General features: G+C 41.8%; 2 protein-coding genes across 2 annotated transcripts; both read right to left on the reverse strand.

Moving 5' to 3' along the window:
• Positions 1-6,980: 6,980 nt before the first annotated feature.
• On the reverse strand, positions 6,981-10,751 carry LOC144672748 (tubulin alpha chain). Its single transcript, XM_078534712.1, has 4 exons — positions 10,653-10,751; positions 9,163-9,385; positions 8,837-8,985; positions 6,981-8,195 (listed from the first exon to the last, which is right to left on the reverse strand). Exons 1-4 carry the CDS (start codon positions 10,653-10,655, stop codon positions 7,215-7,217), a joined length of 1,356 nt encoding a protein of 451 aa, XP_078390838.1. The 5' UTR covers positions 10,656-10,751; the 3' UTR covers positions 6,981-7,214.
• An 11,276-nt stretch (positions 10,752-22,027) lies between these two features.
• LOC144672749 (tubulin alpha chain-like) lies at positions 22,028-24,686 on the reverse strand. The gene is made up of 3 exons (XM_078534713.1): positions 24,444-24,686; positions 24,118-24,266; positions 22,028-23,476 (listed from the first exon to the last, which is right to left on the reverse strand). The coding sequence occupies exons 1-3, from the start codon at positions 24,562-24,564 to the stop codon at positions 22,496-22,498; spliced, it is 1,251 nt and encodes a 416-aa protein (XP_078390839.1). The 5' UTR covers positions 24,565-24,686; the 3' UTR covers positions 22,028-22,495.
• Positions 24,687-24,971: the final 285 nt, after the last annotated feature.

The following is a 24,971-nucleotide window of genomic DNA, read 5'->3' on the forward strand; positions in this document are numbered from 1 at the left end:
CTGTTTGATTCCAGGCATTAACATGCTTGCTTATTTGTTTTTCCTTTTAAATAACATTTTATTTTCTCAAAAGTAACTCACTAGATTGTGCCTGATTTTTCATTTTTAAAATTGTCCCAAATTCAAATAGCAGTGTACTTGGGCTGACAGGTGTTGTTAGTATTCAATTTATTTTTTCAAAGACAAACTTTTTTTTTGATACCAAGAAACCACCTAGACTGTTCTTCCATTAGCCTTGTTTTTGAAAATTAGAATTTTATTTATCCCCTTAAAACGTCAGGCAAATGTTCCTGTGAATGCTTGAAATAGCATCCCTTGTTGAGTTATTTTATCCAGTGCAATTTCAGAAACAATTATGCCCAGGTTTGTTGGCTTTAAAGGGTCTGATACTGAGAAGTCTGATACTCATTGGTCAGTGTGTTTGCATCAGATCTCCCGTTCTCAAGCTCTTTATCTTGAAAGATAACAAATGGCAACAAACAGCCTGAATGGTTAAGGCCAAGTCTCTGAAGGGCAAAGCTGTGCTTTAATTCTCAAAACTCTTGGTGCGGTGGGGGGGAAGTTCACTCAGAGCTGGAAACCATCACCTGTTTAAAAAACACAAAAACAATCCATTGTGGCTCTGACCAAGAGCCAAATGGGTTAATATGTCCAATCATATCTATAAATTTAGAAACTTAAAATCTAATAATGCTCAATATACATTTAGCAATTCAAAGGTTGTGAAGAACTGAAAAGGAAGCAGCTGTCAGCACAAAAGGGTTAACACCGCTGCTTGTTTTCGGGGGTGGGGGGCGCAGAGAAAACTTAACATGGAGTTGCATAAATTTACGTAATATGTAAAAAAAACTTCCCCAATCAAAAACCAAACTCCATTTTAGACTTGCTTTATTAAATTAATTTGTTAGCTTTTCTTCAGCCTTGCCCAAATTTTAGATTAAATTCCATTGTTCCGAAACCTTTAGCATTTTGTAAGATGTTTCTCACCCAATATCTCGAGTTTATCCTTTCCCTCCTTTAAAACAATTTTCAACTTCTGAAATTCGCTACTTAACCAAATTTGAAAGAAATAATCTGCAAAGTGTGCTGTTAATTTAAATTTTTAACAGTTCTTTCTTAACTCATATGTTTTGAAAAGTTCAAATTGGATTGTTGCCAAACTTATTCAAGACTTCAGGCTTATCTTTATATTTTGGGAACAAACTGTGTTGCTTTATTAAATTCAGCACAGAAACTCACAGCATTCTAAATTAATATAAATTGTTTCAAAACCTTAAAAAAATTCCCTTTCCTCCGTCAGGAAGATATAATAATGTCCATAATGTTATTGGAATTTATTGTAAAATATAGTCTGTGTCTATATGTGTGTGTGTGAGACTTAATTGAATTAGAGGCAGCTAGTCTGGGCGCTTTGATGTAAGAAGTTAGGTTTGAAATGTTAATTGGGTAAACATGGGGATGTTTTAGAATGTGAAGTGTAAAGGGGCAATTTGCATTTTTAAACAAATTAGTGTGGCTTGAATTCAAAAGGGGGGGTGTAATGTATACCTAGCCAGCAGAAGGAGTAAGAAATAGTGTGTTTATTTATTTTTCCCAAAGATTACGTAAAACTTAGTGCTATGAGAGATTTATCAGGAAGGTAAAGTCCAAAGACATTGAGAAACAATGGGTATTTGCATTCAAAAGAGAAAATATGTATAAAGCAGCGAAGGCTATGTGTAAGGGGAGGCAGTCTAAGATTCAACAAGTGTGAAACGCCTTCAGCCAGCATGTACCAAACTGCTGCCTTCAGGGACTGCAGCTAAGAGAACTCACTTTGAATTTGACTGTTCAGGGTATTGTTTACTTTGCCTGGGTCTTTTAAAAATGTATCTTACAGTTGCCTTAATCTAACTCCCAGTTACACTTTCGTTAAGATGGGGATTTAGAAGTTATCATAGTAATTTGTAGATCTATGTATGTATTTAAAGTAATTTCTTCTATTAATAAACGTTTAATCTAGTTTTGTAAAAACCTAAGACTTGGTGGTCTTATTACTTCTACTGAGTTCAAGGCACGCATCTCAAAATTTATACAAATTGCAAAACAAGTTGTGGCAGCTGTTTCAAATTTCCCTTTTGGATTTGAACTCAGCATTTACCATCAACTGTGCCAGAACACCTCTTTTGAAAACTTTGTCAGGAACCAAACCTTAGATCTTTAAACTTTGTAAAAAGTTTCTAACCCAAGATCGATCCAACTCAGGATCAGTTGATTCAAAATTCCAATTTACACCATCGAGCATTAAAACTACCCAGTTCTCACGTGTGTGAATATGTATCCAGATTAAAAGTCCCATGTGTTTATCAACACTGTATTCAAGTTGCAGTTTTTGTCCAGAAATCTCAACTCAAACCTTATAACTTAAAATATTGGTTTGTTTAATTGTGTTTTCCTTTAATCCAACTCATTGAACTATTCCATTCTCAAAAAAGTGCTGAGACTCCTTTGCAAAATTACAGTTTAGGGAGGAAAACACATTAAAGCTCACACACACATTATCCACACAGATACTTTATTACACACCTTCCATTCTCCAATCATACGACATCTGTCTAAACAGCCCAAAACTTAAGAAAGGTGGTCTTGATTCTTCTTTCTTCAAAATAAACTGTAATTAAAACTAAAAAAGAAAAGTACATTTTCACAATAAAATTTTAATATTCTCAAAACATACTCCAAATGAAACATCAAGCTGCAGTGGGAGGAAAGAGGGATCTTTTGAGGGTTCCTCCTAAAGGAAGCATCCAAAGTGACCAAAACTCACATTTCCTCTGCCCGATTTAAAATACAGCCACTTAAACTACAATATGCAAGACCAAAACACAAAAGATTAACCACCCTTTAGTGCAGAGACATGTAGGCGTTTGACACTAACATGCAAACACACAAGTAAATTTTCACAGGACACTAATGAAATACACGAACAGCAAGTTACACACAAGTTTTTTCCCTTTTGTTAGCCTGGGATCCACCCAAGGTCCCAGCTATCCTTTATATTATGCTTTATGATGCAGCAGATGACATGTGCCAGGTGGATTGAATCCATGAGGGAAACTCGATCCCGCTATCACAATGGTTTTGCAATTTGTATTTATTTCGAGATGTGTGCCCTGAATTCAGTAGTAATAAATCCACCCAGACTCAAGATTTTTTTAGAAAACTGAATTAAACATTTATTAACAAAAGAAAAGATTTCAAGCATATATAGGTCTACAAATTACTACTATAATAACTCTCAAAACCCCTAATTAATCTGGCTTCCAGTTACACCCCTGTTAAGGCAACAGTAAAAGAAATATCAAACAGATGCCAGCAAGTTAACACAATACCCTGGACAGTAGAATTCAAAGTGGCTTTTCCTAGCTTCAGTTTCTGTAGACAGCAGCCTTAATGCACAAATACTGGAGGCTTTTCACATTTCTGGTAGATCATACAATGCCTTCTCTAACACATAACCTCAATCTCCTTTATACAATGTTTCTCCCTTTTAATGCAATTTCCATTGTTCCTATAAGTCTTTGAAACTTTACTGTTCTCATAATATAAATCATTTCATGGTGCTAATATTAACCTTTGGGAAAAACAAACACACTGCTTGGCCTAGCTTCTCTGGCTAGGTGTAACATCCTACCATCTCTTTGAAATTCAAACTACCCTGATTTATCTAAAAATGCAAATTCTCCTCATCTTACATTCTAAAACTTCAGCCATGTTTACATATTTAACATTTCAAACCTAACTTCTTTTGATGAGTCAAAGCCTCCAGACCAGCTGTCTCCAATTCAATTAAATCCCACACACAAACTATTCAAACCCCACTATTAACCTATTTTTACAAATCACAATGAGATTTATTATACTTCCATGACATCTTTACCTTTCTGAATTTCCCTAGCAGGTATTGTATGATGGGCCCCGAGTGCCCACCTCCTTCCCTGCCATACTTTCAGGTTACGTTTTGTGGCACGACAGGCTGTCACCTATCTAGTGCTTGCAACTTGTCTATTCACCTGGGTCCTCGACCCTATGCACAAGGCTCTTCACCTTTGTGACTACCCGTTAAGTAGTCCCATCTGCCCGTCCCTGACTCAGGCTCCTCACCTCAGATGGGGTGCCCCCTCCCCCCACCTGTACATCAGCTGTCAGCGATACTGTCCCTTACTGTCAACCACTCTGGCTCTGTTCAAATGTTCATAATCCCGGAGGTTCCGAAGAGGTCCAAGCAGTCAGTCAGGCCTAACTAAACATGGGTGGTATAAATAAACAATAACTCACCTTAGTGTCTGCTGTCTGCGGGGACTTTCCTTTAATTGGAGCCGTCAGTGGATCCTGTTCATGATGCCAAGTTGTTGTCTCACTTTTGTTTACATTTTTTTTTCGTATAGGCCAACGGTTGTGATGGAAAAATACAGTGAGTGTTGCAGTTTTCATGAATATAACTCACTTTATAACTCATATTAATCGTATTAACACTTTATTCCCCACATCAGTTGGCATGCACTACATTTTCCTTATCTGTTATTAAGCAAATGGTATAAAGATTACAGTGCCTGAGCAAATATTAATTTCAAATAGAGTCTATTAGCAAGCAACCCATTAAGTTAAAAGACCTGGGAATGAGGGAAACTAATTTAGGCCTAGACTTCACAACAGAGAAAGGTTGTTCATTTGGATCCAATTCTTCTGCTAATGAATCTACAAAAATCTATACTTTTCATTAAGTTTTAGTTTGTTTCATCACAAGAAGTATCTGCAGTCTGTGCTGAGTTAGAAAATCTTGAAGTAATTGGGCTGCACCTGACTTCAGTCGCAGAGAATGGAGTTAGCCATGATTGATGCTGCTGATCTCAATCCAGTAACCTCTGTTGGCCACTAAGTGAGGCCTGAATCAAGTTTGGCTGGGATGCCTTGCAAGATAAAATTGCCTGCCAACACTGAGCTGAGACTCACACCCTATCAACCGACATTTGCAAGAGGTACCAGAGAGTCACGGGCATCAAAAGAAAACTGCACCCTAGCAGAAGTCACAAAAAATCAGCATGAGGGACGGGGGAAGAAAATTGGCTGAAAAATTTGTACTATGAAGTGTATTAACAATGCTCAGTAACACATTTTAAGGGAAATTCTATAGTCCTGTGCTGCACTCACAGCACAGTTCAGAGAATCCGTGAGACAATGTTATGGCCGTACCCCATACGCAGGTTCTCAAGTGCATCACTCCTGAGGGCAGGATTGTGGACTTACCCTCTTGGCACCTGCATTTTCTCTTAATCTAAATGTTGTGCTATCTGGATTGTGAAAGTCAGTATAGAGACTCGAGCACCAATATAAAGGACGTGAAACCCAATTCATTAGAGCCAGCATGTGAATCATCAATACAAAAAAAACAGCACCATTTTCCTGCTTGCTCTCTACAAAGTAGGTGGTATTTTGAAAAGTCGCTGAGATCAACCTAAAAATAAAGAAAATGCTCACTTCCCTTTGCAAAGCAAGGATCTTATTTTGGATCTAAGAGCATGACACAAACTACTTCCTTACTGAACCGCAACTCACTATATTGCAATTGTCGTAATTCAATGAAAAGCTAAATTGCTGGCTGACAGCATAGCTCTGACAACCTTAACATGTTTCTGGTTTTCAAGTTATTTATACTATATTTACAAAAGCACTATATTGAATCAAAATATAACAGCACAAAAATATGTCTCATTTAATGGCTTGCTAGGTGGCTTTTTAAAAATTCATTCATGGGATGTGGGCATTGCTGGCTAAGCCAGCATTTATTGTCCACCCCCAAATTGAAACCAAATCAAATAAAACACTTGGGGAAGAAAAAAAACATTGAGGGATAAGGGGAAGGCAGAGAATTTGGATTAAAGCTAGTATCCATCTGATGGGCCTTTGTGAAAATTTTCCATAACTCATTGCAATGAACAAATTTTTGAATTAAGTGGATTATTTAGCCAATAGCTTTGCTCCTAATGAGTTTAGCCACCATATCTTTAAAAGGAAAATAATCAAAGAATGAGTGCTCCCTTCCTGTGTTTCCATCTAAATGTGAATATCCATGGGATATCCAGCAATGTGGGAGATGCTGAATTAATGTACACAATTAAAAAGCACTTGCTAACAGTCCCTTGTGTGGACTGTATCAAAGGTAACAGCATATGTAATTGGAGGCAACCTTCTGGCATGTGCAGGAATTAGTCAAGAAGGCAAGACGAAGGATGATGGGTATGTATTCTAATTGTCAGAATGTGACAGTGTTCCCTATAGATCTGCCAATCACTTTATTAACAGAGAACAGTATGTTCAAGATTGATGGCAACACCATGTTAGTAACACTAATTCATATAGATGGAAGCATAAAGTTGCAAATGGACATGCTCAATTTGTGGCAAATTAGTTTAACATGGGGGAAAATACAGTTTCTAAACTGGACCTTGTATCAGGAAGTTCAGGACTTCTGGTCCTAGGTCTAGCGTGTACTTAACATACATTTATGAAAAAAATAATAGAAGGGTTTTATTGAAATTGCTACCCAGGTCACCAGCTTCAGATGTACTAGTTTTCAGGACCTTCTGGATAAGGGTCCAGTACCTGTGCAAGATAACCACTTCTGAAAACGGCTTAAATCTCTGCATTCATGTACAGCAAGTGGGCAAGTACAAAATTTGGTGGGTGTGTGCAGAACAAACAAAAAAACCATTCCCTTAAATTAAATCCAGATGATTCAGGGGTGGTAATGTGACAAAAGTTGATTTCCAATGCCCTGTCACTGAAAAAGCTTCAGTCAATTGAAAGTATTAAAGGGAGTTTTTTTTTTAAAAAAAAAGGATCATAGAACCAACATAGGCAAGTGAAACCAAGATAAATATCAGCCATGATTTAAATAAATGGTAGTACAGCTTACTTTTGATTCAGAAGTAACGAATTGATAGTAATTTAAGCTCCTTTATTGCATCCGACATGAAAAAGGTTATGCATAGACATAAGCAAACATGATCAGAGATCAAAGACAACCATAAAAATAGGTACATACCCTACACAGTACATTCCTAACACCCTGGCTGTGTTAACATCATACTCAAAAGTTCGACACTGAAATGAGTTGAGCCTGGAGATAAAGACAAAATGCATGCTTGAGAATGGGATGGGACAGGAATTCAAAGTTAATATTCTTCCCCTTCCTCCTCTCCTTCCCCTTCAATGGAGTCAACACCAACTTCTTCGTAATCTTTCTCCAGAGCAGCCATGTCCTCACGGGCCTCTGAGAACTCTCCCTCCTCCATACCCTCACCAACATACCAGTGAACAAAGGCACGCTTGGCATACATCAGGTCAAACTTGTGGTCCAGGCGAGCCCAAGCTTCAGCAATGGCAGTGGTATTGCTCAGCATACACACAGCCCGCTGAACCTTGGCCAGGTCACCTCCAGGTACCACAGTGGGAGGCTGGTAGTTGATACCAACCTTGAAACCAGTTGGACACCAATCCACAAATTGGATGCTACGCTTAGTTTTAATAGTAGCAATAGCTGCATTGACATCTTTTGGCACCACATCACCACGGTAAAGGAGACAGCAGGCCATGTACTTGCCATGGCGAGGGTCACATTTGACCATCTGGTTGGCTGGCTCAAAACAAGCATTGGTTATCTCCGACACAGAAAGCTGCTCATGATAGGCTTTCTCAGCTGAGATAACTGGTGCATAGGTAGCCAATGGGAAGTGGATACGGGGATATGGCACCAAGTTGGTCTGGAATTCGGTCAGATCGACATTCAGGGCACCATCAAAGCGGAGGGAGGCAGTGATAGAGGACACTATCTGGCTGATGAGACGGTTCAGGTTGGTGTAAGTTGGCCGTTCAATGTCCAGGTTTCGTCGGCAGATGTCGTAGATGGCTTCATTGTCAACCATGAAAGCACAATCAGAGTGCTCCAGGGTGGTGTGGGTGGTTAGGATAGAGTTGTAGGGTTCTACCACTGCGGTAGACACCTGTGGAGCTGGGTAAATGGAGAATTCAAGCTTGGATTTCTTGCCATAGTCAACAGAGAGACGTTCCATCAGCAGGGATGTAAAACCAGATCCAGTACCTCCGCCAAAGCTGTGGAAGACCAGGAAACCCTGGAGACCTGTGCATTGATCAGCCTGTAAAGAGACAAATAAAAACCATGTCAAGTATATCAATTGTTGCTGTCCCAATTTTGCAAGTGCTTTCGTAAAAGCAGCATCAGAGATTCTGACAGCATCCATTACTCTTATGAATAGTTTGTTTGTTGTTAACTTAAAACATAGGGCAGCCATTTAAGCACTATTGGGTTACATTTCGATATGATGTGTTACCTTCAGTACAGTTAACAATTTAAAAAACATAGCCACCTTGAGTCAGAAGCTAATGGCTTCAAGTCCCACTCCAGAGACTCAGGCAACAAATCTTGTCTGACACTCCAGTGCGGTAATATTAAAAAAGGTGCTATCTTTTTGTTGATATGTCAATATTAAAATTACCCTCTGATAGGTATAAACACCCCTTTACCATCACAAAGGGATTTTCTTATTGCTTTTTGTGGGACAATGGTATTTGCCTTCCCAATTTCCTCACAATCAGAAGTATTTTATTAGATTAACACACTGGGACAGACATTACATGGTGATCATATCATTAAACATTTCCATTATCATCTATTTGGAAATTGATCAGTTATGTTGAAGGTGATGAGAAAGCCAACCCATAGCAGGTTTTTGGAACTGCAATCATATCGCTTGTTCAATTTTAAAATGTAACTCACTAGTTTACGGATTCGGTCCAGAACAAGGTCAATAATCTCCTTGCCAATTGTGTAGTGACCACGGGCATAGTTATTGGCTGCATCCTCCTTGCCAGTGATGAGCTGCTCAGGGTGGAACAGCTGGCGATAAGTACCAGTGCGAACCTCATCTGGAAACCAAAGCACAAAATTGGTCAGTAGTCGATCAAAGAAGTCACACAACCTGCGCTATATTATAATATGACTGTATATTAAGATCCACCCTGTTTTGAAAAGCTTTTGAGCTCCAAGTAAATTGCATAGATTATATTCCCAATAGAATTGACTCAGCATTTAAAATAGTTTACCTATCACAGTTGGTTCCAAGTCCACAAACACAGCTCGTGGAACATGCTTTCCTGCCCCTGTCTCACTGAAGAACGTGTTGAAGGAATCATCTCCACCTCCAATGGTCTTGTCACTGGGCATCTGCCCATCAGGCTGGATGCCGTGTTCCAAGCAGTAGAGCTCCCAGCAGGCATTTCCAATCTGCACTCCAGCCTGGCCAACATGGATACTGATGCACTCACGCTGTGGGAGAACGGAATATTAACACAGTCATTAATGGGATATTGTATTGCATCTTCTTTGAAAGAAAGATTACAGAAAGCTCACAAGGCATGACAACCGCTAATTAAGAACTGTAATTTTTAAAAACCCTACGACTATAGCAGTGGCGCATATGCTCTAGGTCTATGATGTTAAATGTTAAGGTGCCCCTTGTTGCATGGTTTAGCTGCTCAGAAGTCGTGTCCTTTATTAGATGACACTTGGCCAATCTCGTGATCCCATGGCGCTTTAGCCGGGAAAGTTGCACATGCGCAGAGAGCGGGGACAGGCTCTGACATGAGCATTATGGGACATGTAGTTTCAAGCCGCCTCTCCATCTGGGTGCCAACCAGTGGCGGAACTACAATACCCACAATATAGTGCGCACTGCGGCACCTACAGGCCAGAGAGCATCCGCCATGTTAACAGCCGAACCGCGGTGAACTGTCTCCATCCATCAGTAGCAGCTGCCGCTAGATTCCTCTGCGGGAATCCAGTGCTGAAGAAAAAACAGCGGTACGCGTTATGAACTGATCGATTTACCACAGAGCCACATTTTCAAGAGGCTCGGCAGCCATTATCTGCGCCTGGCTTTCAGTCATGGAGCAATTTAAAATTAGAGCAAAAATGATTATTTATTGGGCCGCCTCCCCCCTCAAATCTCCTCCTAGATTTTAAACTGCGCACCTACAGGCTAACGCGAGTGCTATTCAACTCCCGCGCTTTGCACTCAAAACAATCGTTGAAAGCAAAAAGGTGTTCACTGGTGTGCTTTCAAACCGGCCGGATGGAAAGGAAACAGATCCTGATTCTCGCGGGTAAACTTTATATTTAAAAGGCAGAGCGACCAATGTAGCGCATTCGGCACATGGATGCTGCAAAGATCATTTATTTTATACCTCACCCGAGCGAAATAATCAAATCGATCAGTGAATTTTCCCCAAACAAAGAAAATATTTACACCCTGGAAGATTGTTTCCCGGGGGGAATTGAGCGCCATCGACCTTTAATACCAAATATTAAAAGGTGAAGTGAGTCTCAGTTTTAACAATGTTGTCACGTTAGTTACTTCATGACTACATTGTTTTCATTCACAAAGTATGTTGCACTTCAAAAAAAATGCAGCACGATGGCGACAAAATGGAATTTACTGCGAATGCTAAAATTTTATGTAACTTACTTATTGCATCTTAATTATGGACAGCCCAGATATAAATTTATCTTTTCAATGAGAAAATTGCAGACTTACCATTTTTTTTTTCAAGTTATATATGGATGAGAATGACCTTACAAAAGATGACTGTTACTTCGCTCGACAGTAACGAGTCGATGTAAGTAACCGAATGGGAAAGGTTGGCGGGTGACACCTTTTTATATTGATGGAGGCCGGCCTTAGTCCAGTCTTTCATTGACATTGGCTCCAAGGAAGAAGGGAGGTGGCGGGAGAAGATGTCAGTCAGATTTGGATTGGGCAAATGTCGCTATTTTAAAACACGTCAGCTTTAACGGTACAAATCCTGTTTCAGGAACTGCGCAAAAAAAAAGCACTGCAGAATGTACTAGAAAAGGGGCGAGTACCTTTCGCTTTGAGCAAGTGCAAGTGTTGAGATTTGAAGTGGAACATTTTTTTCCTCCAGCCCTACTCTTCAATTTTACCAGCAGTCCAGCCACGCCCTTCATCTCTTTCACAGATCAAATTTCAGAAAAAAGTGACATTCTGAAAAATCCTCACATTTCATCCACTTAATATTTGGTGAACAAAGAAGAAAGCTCAAGGGGCATTGGAAGCTTTAATAGAATTTGAGTGTAAGAAGAATGACATCTGTGTTCTGCAGGCATCTGCAGTAAGGGCGGGGATGAGCGAGATTGCAGAATGCGGACAATGAGAAAAGCAATTTGACCGAGCCCACAGTTGCTGCAGAATTTAAATCACACTTCCATCATGTTTCCTTGTCTTTTTATTTTGGAATGTCGAAAAGAGAGACATTACACACAACATTGTGATAAAATTATGCCGTGCCTCATTAGTTTCAAAATAGCGAAACAGCTTTTTTACTGCAATATAGAATAATGTGTACATGTTTAAATGCTGTAAGTGACCCATTCTCTTTACACAGAAGAGTTTTTTGGTGAGTTACTAGGCAAAGGCTTAAAGGCATTAGATATCACCCTTCTGTCTCAGTGGTCGCATTCTCACCTTTGAATCAGAGTGGGGATTCAAATGGCACTCCAGAGATTTAAACGTCATCCAGGCCAGTGGTTCTCAAATTTATTTGGTTGAAGGAGTCCTTTTCAAATGGATTAGTAATCATTGATCTCCAAATATATACTGCTCATGATATGAAAGTGCTGTATGTAAGGGGTGTTTTAATAATGGAGCACTTTTTAGAATCAGTCGATTCTAATTTCAGCAAGTGTAAATTCTGCACTAATATGGCCTAATATGTATTTTTTTCCCTTCCAAAAGATCACTAAATTCTACAATCCCCCAAATCTGGAGAATAGCAGAAGTTAGAGACACAATCATCGATCAGCTTTCTGACGCCTGGCACCTGCTAATCTTCGTGTTGTTCTCAACACTCCTCCATGCGCACTCCTCGGTGAGACAGCCAGCCCACTCTATGGTGCACATGTAGCGCCCACACCGCACTCATTCTTCCCAGTTTGCACCAAGCCCGCCTTGCTCTTGTCTTGACCACAGCACCACTCTGGAACTAATTGTAAACTCTACAATGCTTCTTCCGTGCTAACCATTATAACAAAGGATTACATAGCTACAGAAGGAGGCCATTTGGCACAACCAGTCCGTGCTGGTGTTTATGCTCCACTCAAGCTTCCACCCAATTTTTCTCATCCAAATCTACTATCGTAACCATCTATTCTCTTCTCCCTCATATGCTTAACTAAAAGTAAAATACTGTGGATGCTGGAAATCTGAAATGAAAACAGAAAGTGTTGGAAATACTCAGAAGGTCTTGCAGCATCTGTGGAGAGTGAAACAGAGTTACCGCTTCAAGTCAAATATGACTTCTTCGGAACTGAAGGACAGTAGAAATGTTATGGGTTTTATATTGTTGAAAGGGAGGAGGGGGAGGAAGAACAAAAGGCAAAGGTCTGAGATAGGGTGGAGAGTGGGAGAGATTAGATAACAAAGATGTTTTGGAACAAAAGGCAAAGGTACTAGTAAAGAAACAAAACATTGGTCCAGAGTGAGTGTTAATGGCAGAATATTGAACAGAATAATGCCATTAACACTCACTCTGGACGAGTGACATTGGAATTTAGCTAATAAATTTGAAGATGATATCAAAATCTGGCAAATGGCATTTAAACACACTATGGCAACTGGGATTTTATTTAGATAAATGTAGCATCATGCATGTTGGTTGTGGCCAACACAGAATACATTTATCATTTGTGGGGAACATCACTTAAAGAAGTTGAGAGATCTAGGTGTCATTGTGCACAGATAACTGAATGTTCATGGTGAATGTAGAGAAGTTGAATCAAAGGACATCATTCAGTCATTATACAGGTCATTGCTTAGACCAAATCTGGAGTATTGCACCTGAACAAGGAAGTATTTAGTCATGATGCCTAGGCCATCACGGTGGGGGGGGGCCAGGCTTGATGGACCGACTGGCCTTTTCTGCCCATCAGTTTCTCTCGCCCATCCCTGATTTTCTTCACTCCACCATTGGCAACTGTGCCTTCAGCTGTCCAGACCCTAAGTTTGAATTCTCTCTCAACCTCTCCTCTCCTCCTTTAAGATGTTTGTTAAATCAATAAAGCCTATCTATTTGGCCAAGCTTTTGCTCACCTGTCCTAATATCTCCTTATGTGGCTTGTTGTTAAAATTTATTAACCACTCCTGTGAAGTGCCATAGTTTTACTGTATTAAAGGTGCTATTTAAATGCCAGTTGTTGTTGTTGAAGTAAGAACAGAAAATTGGTGTTGGGATGCACATGATTAACAAAATGGTGGAATCACTCACTGGGGAGAATAGCTTACTCCTGTTCTTATATATCTTCCTAGGTGCAAAGTCCAGATAAGGGAGGAATCAAACTCCTGGATGCTGGCTTCCCAACGCTTGAGGCTCAAATGGAGAGCAGTGGTTTGATAAAATAGACATGCTATGGACCTAAATCCCAGTCTGAGGTAAAAATTTTCTTTAACCTTGCATTGAGTTCAAAAAATATTGGTTTTATTTCTGAAATTACTTTAAAATGGTCAAATGTGTCAGCTGTGAAAAATTTTAAATACCTGACTCTGCTTTGTTTTCCTCTCCAGTTTGTTTCCTGCATGCTGGTTGCTCTCTGGTACTTTGACTCAGTAATCATTCTTAATGTGTGACCCTGGACAGTGAATGTTAAGCTTTTCAACATGCATCTAGCATACAAACTTGTACTTTTCAATAATTTTGGTATTGGTAGGCTGATCGACATCCTATGGTAAACTGTGCATCATAGCTCCCACATCATCTGGTACTAGGTTCCTTGGGATGGAAAGTTTCAGATGAAGTAATGTTTGAGACTACTTTTGAGACTACTGCCCAAATATTCTGCTCTTGTGATTTAGGGAAAAGGGTTTGTGCCATCAGTCTATGACTCAGTAAAGACATTTGAGGGCTGGTTCCATCCACGTTTCATACTCTTCTCAAGGGCCAGCTCGTGTAGTGCAGCTCAATCCATTCTATATTCCATGGGTGCTTGTAGCTTTCAGTACTTCAACCCAAGTGGCCACTTTTCATGTGTGAGCATAGTTGCAACAGGCTACTTGGCTGTGTGTGGGTGAGATGGGTGCAGGGAGTGTCCTCACAAAATCTAACTCTGCCCTCCACCTGTCTGGTTGAATTTACTGTACAGTAAGCAGGCACGGACTGATTTCTCTCCTTTTTAACTAGGCCAGCTATCATGCCAATATTGCTACTCTGGCTGAGCTCAGCTAACACATTAGAAACCAGATACTGACTTTCATAGATTGAGTTTATATGTTAAGAATTGTATTGGATGACATACTAGGTGCACATGGAACTATACCCCAATAATAGTGAGTCAGTGCTCCTGATCAGTGTACAGAAACATCTGCTTAGTTCTCCAAAAATGTGCATTTATCTTCTGACCCACTACTCTTCCTAAACTTGAGGTCATCCAAAACTCTGCTGCCCATGTCTTAACGTGCAGCAAGTCCTCTTCCCCTATCACCCCTGTGCTCGCTGACCTACAATTGTTCCCGGTCAAGCAATGTCTTGATTTTAACATTCTCATCCTTGTTTTCAAATCCCTCCATGGTGACACCTCTCCCTTTTCTGTAACCTCCTCCAACCCCACAACCATCCAAGATATCTGTGCTCCTCTAATTCTGACCTCTTGTGCATTCCCGATTATAATTGCTCCACCATTGGTGGCCATGACTTCAGTTGCCTAGGCCCCAAGCTCTGGAATTCCCTCCCTATACCTTTCCATCTTTTTCCTCCATTAAGCCACATCTCAAAACCTACCTCTTTCACCAAGCTTTTGGTCATTGGACCTAATATCTCCTTATGTGGCTCGGTGTCATGCTTTATTTTATAATGATCCTGTGAAGCGCCTTAGGAAGTCCCATTAAAGATGCTATATAATCAAACGATGCTATTTCTGTTTAGGTATTTATTTTCTAATGTACACTGGATGCAGAGGGATCAATGTATGAGTTTTTCTCATTTTAAAAGCAGAGTTGGAGTCACCATTGAGGAAGTTTTCCTGTTTAAAAAACGTAGTCATTACGGCCTTTTGCCCATTGAGTCCTTGCTGGCTCTCTGTAGAGCAACCCAGTCACTCCCATTCCCATGCTCTATCACTGTAGCCCTGCAGTTTTAGCTGCCCTAATAGTTCCCTATTTGGCTCCTGTGAATATCTAGTTCATGGTTCATGTGTTTTAGTGTGGCAGGAGGTATTGTCACTGGACTAGTAATCCAGAGAACCAGGGTGCCTGGGTTCAAATCCCACCATGGCAGGTGGTGAAATTTGTATTCAAATAAAAATCTGAAAAGTCTCATGATGACCATAAAATGATTGTTGTAAAAACCCACCTGGTTCACTAATGCCCTTTAGGGAAGGAAATTTGCCATCCTTACCACAACAATGTGGTTGACTCTTAGCTGACCTCTGAAATGGCCTAGTATCAAAGCCTAAATGAAACCGCACAGACCACCCAGCATCGACCTAGACTCTGGAAATGACAGTGGCAAACTTGCCCCTGTTGACCCTGCAAAATCCTCCATACTAATATTTGGGGGCTTGTGCCACAGACTAGTTAAGCAGCAGCTTGACATAGTCACACTCACAGAATCATACCTTACAAATAATGTCTGCAACACCACCATCCCTGGGTGTGTCCTGTCCCACCAGCAGGTGGCAGCACAGTGGTGTACAGTTGGGAGGCAGTTGCCCTGGGAGTCCTCAACAGTGACTCTGGACCCCAAACATGGGCAAGGAAACCTTCTGCTGGTTACATACCCCCAACCCCCTCAGCTGATGAATCAGTACTCCTCCATGTTGAACACCACTTGGAGGAAGGAAGCACTGAGGGCAGTGTATTCAAGGGTGGCTCAGTAGTACCACTACAGACCGAGCTGGCCGAGTCCTAAAAGACATAGCTGCTAGACTGGGTCTGCGGCAGGTGGTGAGGGGAAAAACATACTTGACATTGTCCTCATCAATCTGCCTGCTGCAGATGCACCTGTCCACGACAGTATCGGTAGGAGTGACCAGCGCACAGTCCTTGTGGAGACGAAGTCCTGTCTTCACACAGAGAATACTCTCCATCATTTTGTGTGGCACTAACACCATGCTAAATGGGATAGATTTCCAAGATTCAGCAACTCAAGACTGGGCAACCATGAGACGCTGTAGGCCATTAGCAGCAGCAGCAGCAGAATGTACTCAATCACAATCTGCAATCTCATTGCCCAGCATATCCCCCACTTTACCATTACCACCAAGCCAGGGAATCAACCCTGGTTCAATGAAAAGTGCAGGAGGTCATGCCAGGAGCAGCACCAGGCATACCTAAAGATGAAGTGTCAACCTGGTGAAGCTACAACACAGGACTACTTGCGTGCCAAGCAGCAAGTGATATACAGAGCTAAGTGATTCCACAACCAACAGATCAGATCTAAGCTCTGCAGTCCTACCACATGCAGTCATTTATGGTGGTGGACAATTAAACAACTCACTGGAGGAGGAGGCTCCACAAATATCCCCATCCTCAATGATGGGCGAGCCCAGCATATCAATGCACAAGATAAGGCTGAAACATTTGCTACAATTTACAGCCAGAAGTGCCGAGTGGATGATCCATCCAGGCCTTCTCCAGCATCACAGATGCCAGTCTTCAGCCAATTTGATTCACTCCACATGATATCAAGAAATGGTTGAGGGCACTGGATACTGCAAAGGCTATGGGCCCTGAAAATATTCCGGCAATAGTACTGCAGACTTATGCTCCAGAACATGCCGCGCCACTAGCCAAGCTGTTCCAGTACAGCTGCAACATTAGCATCTACCCGGCTATGTGGAAAATTGCCCAGGCATGTCCTGTACATTAAAAGCAGGACAAATCCAACAAGGCAAATTATCGCCCTATCAGCCTACTCTCGATCATCAGTAAAGTGGTGGAAGTGGTCATCAACAGTGTGATCAAGCGGCACTTGCTTAGCAATAGCCTACACACTGACGCTCAGTTTGGGTTCTGCCAGGGCCACTTAACTCTTGACCTCATTACAGTACAGCCTTTATTCAAACATGGACAAAACAGCTGAACTCCAGAGGTGCGGTGAGAATGACTGCCCTTGACATCAAGGCCGCATTTGACCATGTGTGGCATCAAAGAGCCCTAGCAAAACTGGAGTCAATGGGAATCAGTGGGAAAACTCTCTGCTGGTTGGAGTCATACCTAGCACAAAGAAAGATGGTTGTGGTTGTTGGAGTTCAGTCATCTTAGCTCCAGGACATCACTGCAGGAGTTCCTCAGGGTAGTGTCCTAGGCCCAACCATCTTCAGCTGCTTCACCAATGACCTCCCTTCCATCATAAGGTCAGAAGTGGGGATGTTCACTGATGATTGCACAATGTTCAGCACCATTTGTGGCTCCTCAGATACTGAAGCAGTCCATGTCCAAATGCAGCAAGATCTGGACAATATCCAGACTTGGGCTGACAAGTGGCAAGTAACATTCACGCCACACAAGTGCCAGGCAACAACCATCTCCAACAATTGAGAATCTAACCATCGCCCCCTTGACATTCAATGGCATTACCATCACTGAATCCCCTACTATCAACATCCTGGGGGTTACCATTGACCAGAAACTGAACTGGACTGGCCATGTAATTACTGTGGCTACAAGAGCAGGTCAGAGGCCAGGAGTCCTGTGGCAAGTAACTCACCTTCTGACTCCAAAAAGCCTGTCCACCATCTATAAGGCAACAGTCAGGATTGTGATGGAATATTTTCCAGTTGCCTGGATGAGTGCAGATCCAACAACATTCAAGAAGCTTGACACCATCCAGAACAAAGCAGTCCACTTGATTGACACCCCATCTACAAACATTTACTCCCTCCACCACCAATGCACAGTGGCAGCAGTGGGTACCATCTACAAGATGCACTGCAGGAGCTCAGCAAACCTCCTTAGACAGCACCTTTCAAACCCATGACCACTACCATCTAGAAGGACAAGGGCAGCAGACACATGGGAACACCGTCACATGGAAGTTCCCCTTCAAGCCACTCACCATCCTGACTTGGGACTGTATTGCCATTCCTTCACTGTTGCTGGGTCAAGATCCTGGAACTCCCTCTCTAACAGCAGTGTGGGTGTACCTACACCACATGGACTGCAGTGGTTCAAGAAGGCAGCTCACTACCAGCTTCTCAAGGGCAATAGGGTTGAGCAATAAATGCTGGCCTAGCCAGCGACACCCTCATCCCATGAATGAATAAAAAAGTGTATCATTTTTAGTTTTAGGAATTAAAGTTTAACTGTAGAAAATAGGATAAATGCAATTAAAGCAACTTGGAACCTATTACACTTAAATGTTTGGGGCCATATTGCCTTAAGCGGTTACCAGTTAAGATCATAAAGCAGCAGGTGGGCTCATTTAGCTAAAGAATTGGAGGTGTTTCTCCTCTGCAATCCTTGCAGTAAAAGCATTCCAGAAAAACGGTTTTGTTTGTGAGGTAGGGCAAAATTAGTTTAAAAGCATACAGTTATCCCTGAAAGTGTGTTAGCCCCATTTACTTCATCAGATCAAAGAAGAAATTATAAATGAGGGATAATTAAAGGTCGGTTTGAGGACAGCCAGTTGTCATGGAGTCGGGTGGAGTCTTCTGGTTTCAATTTATCTGGGTGTTTGCTGAGTTAGTTGCAACCTTATATATTTCGATTATTACACAAAAATCTTCAAAGTTAGACTCAAATAATCCATTAAACCATGATGGCATGTAGTGTCACAAACATACGTTTCATAAAACCTTAATTTTTGTTCCCTATTAATTATGTATCTTCAGATGTTTTCAATCATTAATTCTAGGATATTTAGTCTACATAAAATGCTTAACTAGTTGCTGGTATGTTGTGATATAACAGTAAGTTTTGCCTGAAGTTTAGCACACATTCAGCATTGGCCACAAAATCACTATTAAAGTTGTCTAAAATGAAGGTGAGTGGTCTAAGGCAGCATGTTTGCATCCCAAAATTAAAGTAACTGTAAAATGTCGTTCCTCAAACATCTTCCCCACCTTCACCTCCAGCTTCCTTTTTTTAAGATTCATTCATGGGATGTGGGCTTCGCTGGCCAGGCCAGCATTTATTGCCCATCCCTAGTTGCCCTTGAGAAGGTGGTGGTGAGCTACCTTCTTGAACCACTGCAGTCCATGTGGTGTAGGTACACACACAGTGCTGTTAGGGAGGGAGTTTCAAGATTTTGACCCAGCGACAGTGAAGGAACGGCAATATATTTCCAAGTCAGGATGGTGAGTGACTTGGAGGGGAACTTCCAGTTGATGGTGTTCCCATCTATCTGCTGCCCTTGTCCTTCTAGATGGTAGTGATCGTGGGTTTGGAAGGTGCTGTCAAAGGAAGCTTGGTGAATTCCTGCAGTGCATCTTGTAGATGGTGCACACTTGCTACTACTGTGCATCGGTGGTTGAGGGAGTGAATGTTTGTGGATGGGGCAGCCAATCAAGCGGGCTGTTTTGTCCTGGACAGTGTCAAGCTTCTTGAGTGTTGTGGGAGCTGCATTCATCCAGGCAAGTGGGGAGTATCCCATCACACTCCTGACTTGTACCTTTAGTGGACAAGCTTTGGGGAATCAGGTGGTGAGTTACTCGTCGCATGATTCCCAGCTTCTGACCTGCTCTTGTAGTCACAGTATTTATATGACTAGTCCAGTTCAGTTTCTGGTCAATGGTAACCCCCAGGATGTTGATAGTGGGGGATTCAGTGATGGTAATGCCATTGAACATCAAGGGCCGATAGTTGGATTCGCTCTTGTTGGAGATGGTCATTGCCTGACACTTGTGTGGCGCGAATGTTACTTGCCACTTGTCAGCCCAAGCTTGGATATTGTCCAGGTCTTGCTGCATTTGGACATGGACTGCTTCAGTATCTGAGGAGTCATGAATGGTGCTGAACATTGTGCAATCATCAGCAAACATCACTTCTGACCTTATGATGGAAGGAAGGTCATTGATGAAGCAGCTTAAGATGGTTAGGCCGAGGACACTACCCTGAGGAACTCCTGCAATGATGTCCTGGAGCTGAGATGACTGACCTCCAACAACCACAACCATCTTCCTTTGTGCTAGGTATGACTCCAACCAGATTTTTCCCCCGGATTCCCATTGACTCCAGTTTTGCTAGGGCTCCTTGATGCCACACTCTGTCAGATGTGGCCTTGATGTCAAGGGCAGTCACTCTCACCTCACCTCGGGAGTTCAGCTCTTTTGTAATGTCAGGAGCTGAGTGGCCCTGGTGCAACCCAAACTGGGCGTCAGTGAGCAGGTTATTGCTAAGCAAGTGTCACTTGATAGCACTGTTAATGACCCCTTCCATTACTTACTGATGATGGAGACTAGACTGATGGGGTGGTAATTGGCCAGGTTGGAGTTGTCCTTTTTGTATACAGGACATACCTGGGCAATTTTCCACATAGCCGGGTAGATGCCAGGGTTGTAGCTGTAATGGAACAGCTTGGCTAGAGTTTGTGAAGGTTGGTTGTAGCTGTCTTCCAATTCATAAGAACATAAAATATAAAATCAGTAGCCCATTTAGCCAGATCCACCAGTCAACAAGATTATGGTTTATTTTCTACCTCAACTCCACCTTCCTGCACTATCCACATTAATATTTTATTGCAAAAAATCCATCTATCTCTGTCTTGAATGTATCCAACAGCTGAACATCCATGGCTCTCCGGGTTAGACAATTCCAAAGATTCATACCCCTTTAAGTGAAGAATTTTCTCATCAGTCATAAATGGCTGATCCCTTATTCTGAGATTGTGACCTCATGTTTCAGAATCCAAGGCTGGGGGAAACATTTTCTCAGCATCAACCCTGTCAAGTCCCTTAATGTTTCAACCTCTCATTCTCCTAATCTCCAGGGACTATAGGCCAATTCTATTCAACATCTCATGGGTCAAGTCCCTACTCTCAGGAACCAGCCTCGTTGAATGCAAACATTAAGATTGGACAATCAGAAAATATTCTGACTTCTTTCCTTCCCCCCTCCCACCAAATGGATAACTTTGCCTTATTATATTCCATCTGCTATGTTCTTGCCCACTCAGCTGTCTATATTCCTCTCATCTAACTTTGTATTGTAAGCAAACTTGGATATGTTGCTCAGTCCCCTCTTCTAAATCATTAATAGAGATTATAAACAGCAGAGGCCCAAATTCTGATCCTTGCAACACCTTGCTGAATACAGCCCAAGATTCTGAAAAACCTCCCATTTACTGTTATGGTTTTCTGTTAATCAATCCTCAATCTATGTATTATTCCAATCCTCCATCTAGGTGATCATACAACTGTTGGGAGTTGGGGGGGGGTTGGGGCAAGAAAGGAAATAGTTCATTGGAGCAAAGAAATATTACTCCTGTCCTTGCAGAACATCTACACTTCTATTAGATTGCCAGACAGAGAACACATGTAGTAACCCTATTTTCCCCAGTCCCTACCACAAACACATAGGATGGTACAATTTATAGCATCCTGTCAGGTAGTTGTTCAGCTCTAACCATTAAGCATAGTTATGCTATCATCCATTATGTTCTGGTACTAAAGTCACTGATTTCCAAGCCTCACTTTTTTCCCTCCACCCACCCCTCCCCTCTTAATCCCCTTGCCAACCCAGTACACTTGCATTAGGATGACACTGATGTAATTAAGTAAGAGATAATTTCAAGTGCCTAGAATGCAAGGATCAAGTTCCTTTAACAGGATGGATGGACTTGGATTTAGAAGTTCTGAAGTACATCTAAATACGCTGGCTTTTGCTGTGCCCTATTACCCAATGAGTGCTAGTTAAAAAAAGTAGTTTACATTTGTTTAACAAATGTAAAAATACAACAAGGCAGATGAAGACAGGGATCTTTATTGATAACACCATAAGGACAGAACAGGAGTTACATTTGCAACAGAAATTTGCAATGCTGCACAGCATCTCAATTCAGATGTACATTGCTACAGATGATCACATTTTTTAGCTCACATCACACCTTAAATAATAAAAAAAAGTAATTATCCACTGACCCAAAGCCAACTGAAGTTAATCAAAGATGCTTTCAAAGAAATGTAGCAGACTCAACATTGGGTAGACAAAAAAAAAATTGTAACAGCAGAGCATATGGAATGCAAACATCATTCCAGTTGTGACTGAACGACAATGGACATGAACCATGCAGCAGTGTAACTGATGATAGTAAATTGAAGGACCCAGTCCAAGTTGGTCAATCTTCAGTTACAATTCACTATGTTTAACTCAATGTTTTGTACTTTTATCTTGGTTCCCTGTTACAGCAGCACCATATTGTGATGAGAAACATTTTAATATTCTTCCCCTTCCTCCTCTCCTTCCCCTTCAATGGAGTCAACACCAACTTCTTCGTAATCTTTCTCCAGAGCAGCCATGTCCTCACGGGCCTCTGAGAACTCTCCCTCCTCCATACCCTCACCAACATACCAGTGAACAAAGGCACGCTTGGCATACATCAGGTCAAACTTGTGGTCCAGGCGAGCCCAAGCTTCAGCAATGGCAGTGGTATTGCTCAGCATACACACAGCCCGCTGAACCTTGGCCAGGTCACCTCCAGGTACCACAGTGGGAGGCTGGTAGTTGATACCAACCTTGAAACCAGTTGGACACCAATCCACAAATTGGATGCTACGCTTAGTTTTAATAGTAGCAATAGCTGCATTGACATCTTTTGGCACCACATCACCACGGTAAAGGAGACAGCAGGCCATGTACTTGCCATGGCGAGGGTCACATTTGACCATCTGGTTGGCTGGCTCAAAACAAGCATTGGTTATCTCCGACACAGAAAGCTGCTCATGATAGGCTTTCTCAGCTGAGATAACTGGTGCATAGGTAGCCAATGGGAAGTGGATACGGGGATATGGCACCAAGTTGGTCTGGAATTCGGTCAGATCGACATTCAGGGCACCATCAAAGCGGAGGGAGGCAGTGATAGAGGACACTATCTGGCTGATGAGACGGTTCAGGTTGGTGTAAGTTGGCCGTTCAATGTCCAGGTTTCGTCGGCAGATGTCGTAGATGGCTTCATTGTCAACCATGAAAGCACAATCAGAGTGCTCCAGGGTGGTGTGGGTGGTTAGGATAGAGTTGTAGGGTTCTACCACTGCGGTAGACACCTGTGGAGCTGGGTAAATGGAGAATTCAAGCTTGGATTTCTTGCCATAGTCAACAGAGAGACGTTCCATCAGCAGGGATGTAAAACCAGATCCAGTACCTCCGCCAAAGCTGTGGAAGACCAGGAAACCCTGGAGACCTGTGCATTGATCAGCCTGTAAAGAGACAAATAAAAACCATGTCAAGTATATCAATTGTTGCTGTCCCAATTTTGCAAGTGCTTTCGTAAAAGCAGCATCAGAGATTCTGACAGCATCCATTACTCTTATGAATAGTTTGTTTGTTGTTAACTTAAAACATAGGGCAGCCATTTAAGCACTATTGGGTTACATTTCGATATGATGTGTTACCTTCAGTACAGTTAACAATTTAAAAAACATAGCCACCTTGAGTCAGAAGCTAATGGCTTCAAGTCCCACTCCAGAGACTCAGGCAACAAATCTTGTCTGACACTCCAGTGCGGTAATATTAAAAAAGGTGCTATCTTTTTGTTGATATGTCAATATTAAAATTACCCTCTGATAGGTATAAACACCCCTTTACCATCACAAAGGGATTTTCTTATTGCTTTTTGTGGGACAATGGTATTTGCCTTCCCAATTTCCTCACAATCAGAAGTATTTTATTAGATTAACACACTGGGACAGACATTACATGGTGATCATATCATTAAACATTTCCATTATCATCTATTTGGAAATTGATCAGTTATGTTGAAGGTGATGAGAAAGCCAACCCATAGCAGGTTTTTGGAACTGCAATCATATCGCTTGTTCAATTTTAAAATGTAACTCACTAGTTTACGGATTCGGTCCAGAACAAGGTCAATAATCTCCTTGCCAATTGTGTAGTGACCACGGGCATAGTTATTGGCTGCATCCTCCTTGCCAGTGATGAGCTGCTCAGGGTGGAACAGCTGGCGATAAGTACCAGTGCGAACCTCATCTGGAAACCAAAGCACAAAATTGGTCAGTAGTCGATCAAAGAAGTCACACAACCTGCGCTATATTATAATATGACTGTATATTAAGATCCACCCTGTTTTGAAAAGCTTTTGAGCTCCAAGTAAATTGCATAGATTATATTCCCAATAGAATTGACTCAGCATTTAAAATAGTTTACCTATCACAGTTGGTTCCAAGTCCACAAACACAGCTCGTGGAACATGCTTTCCTGCCCCTGTCTCACTGAAGAACGTGTTGAAGGAATCATCTCCACCTCCAATGGTCTTGTCACTGGGCATCTGCCCATCAGGCTGGATGCCGTGTTCCAAGCAGTAGAGCTCCCAGCAGGCATTTCCAATCTGCACTCCAGCCTGGCCAACATGGATACTGATGCACTCACGCTGTGGGAGAACGGAATATTAACACAGTCATTAATGGGATATTGTATTGCATCTTCTTTGAAAGAAAGATTACAGAAAGCTCACAAGGCATGACAACCGCTAATTAAGAACTGTAATTTTTAAAAACCCTACGACTATAGCAGTGGCGCATATGCTCTAGGTCTATGATGTTAAATGTTAAGGTGCCCCTTGTTGCATGGTTTAGCTGCTCAGAAGTCGTGTCCTTTATTAGATGACACTTGGCCAATCTCGTGATCCCATGGCGCTTTAGCCGGGAAAGTTGCACATGCGCAGAGAGCGGGGAC

The sequence above is a fragment of the Cetorhinus maximus genome, chromosome X, assembly GCF_964194155.1.
Source record: "Cetorhinus maximus chromosome X, sCetMax3.hap1.1, whole genome shotgun sequence".
Lineage (NCBI taxonomy): Eukaryota > Metazoa > Chordata > Chondrichthyes > Lamniformes > Cetorhinidae > Cetorhinus > Cetorhinus maximus.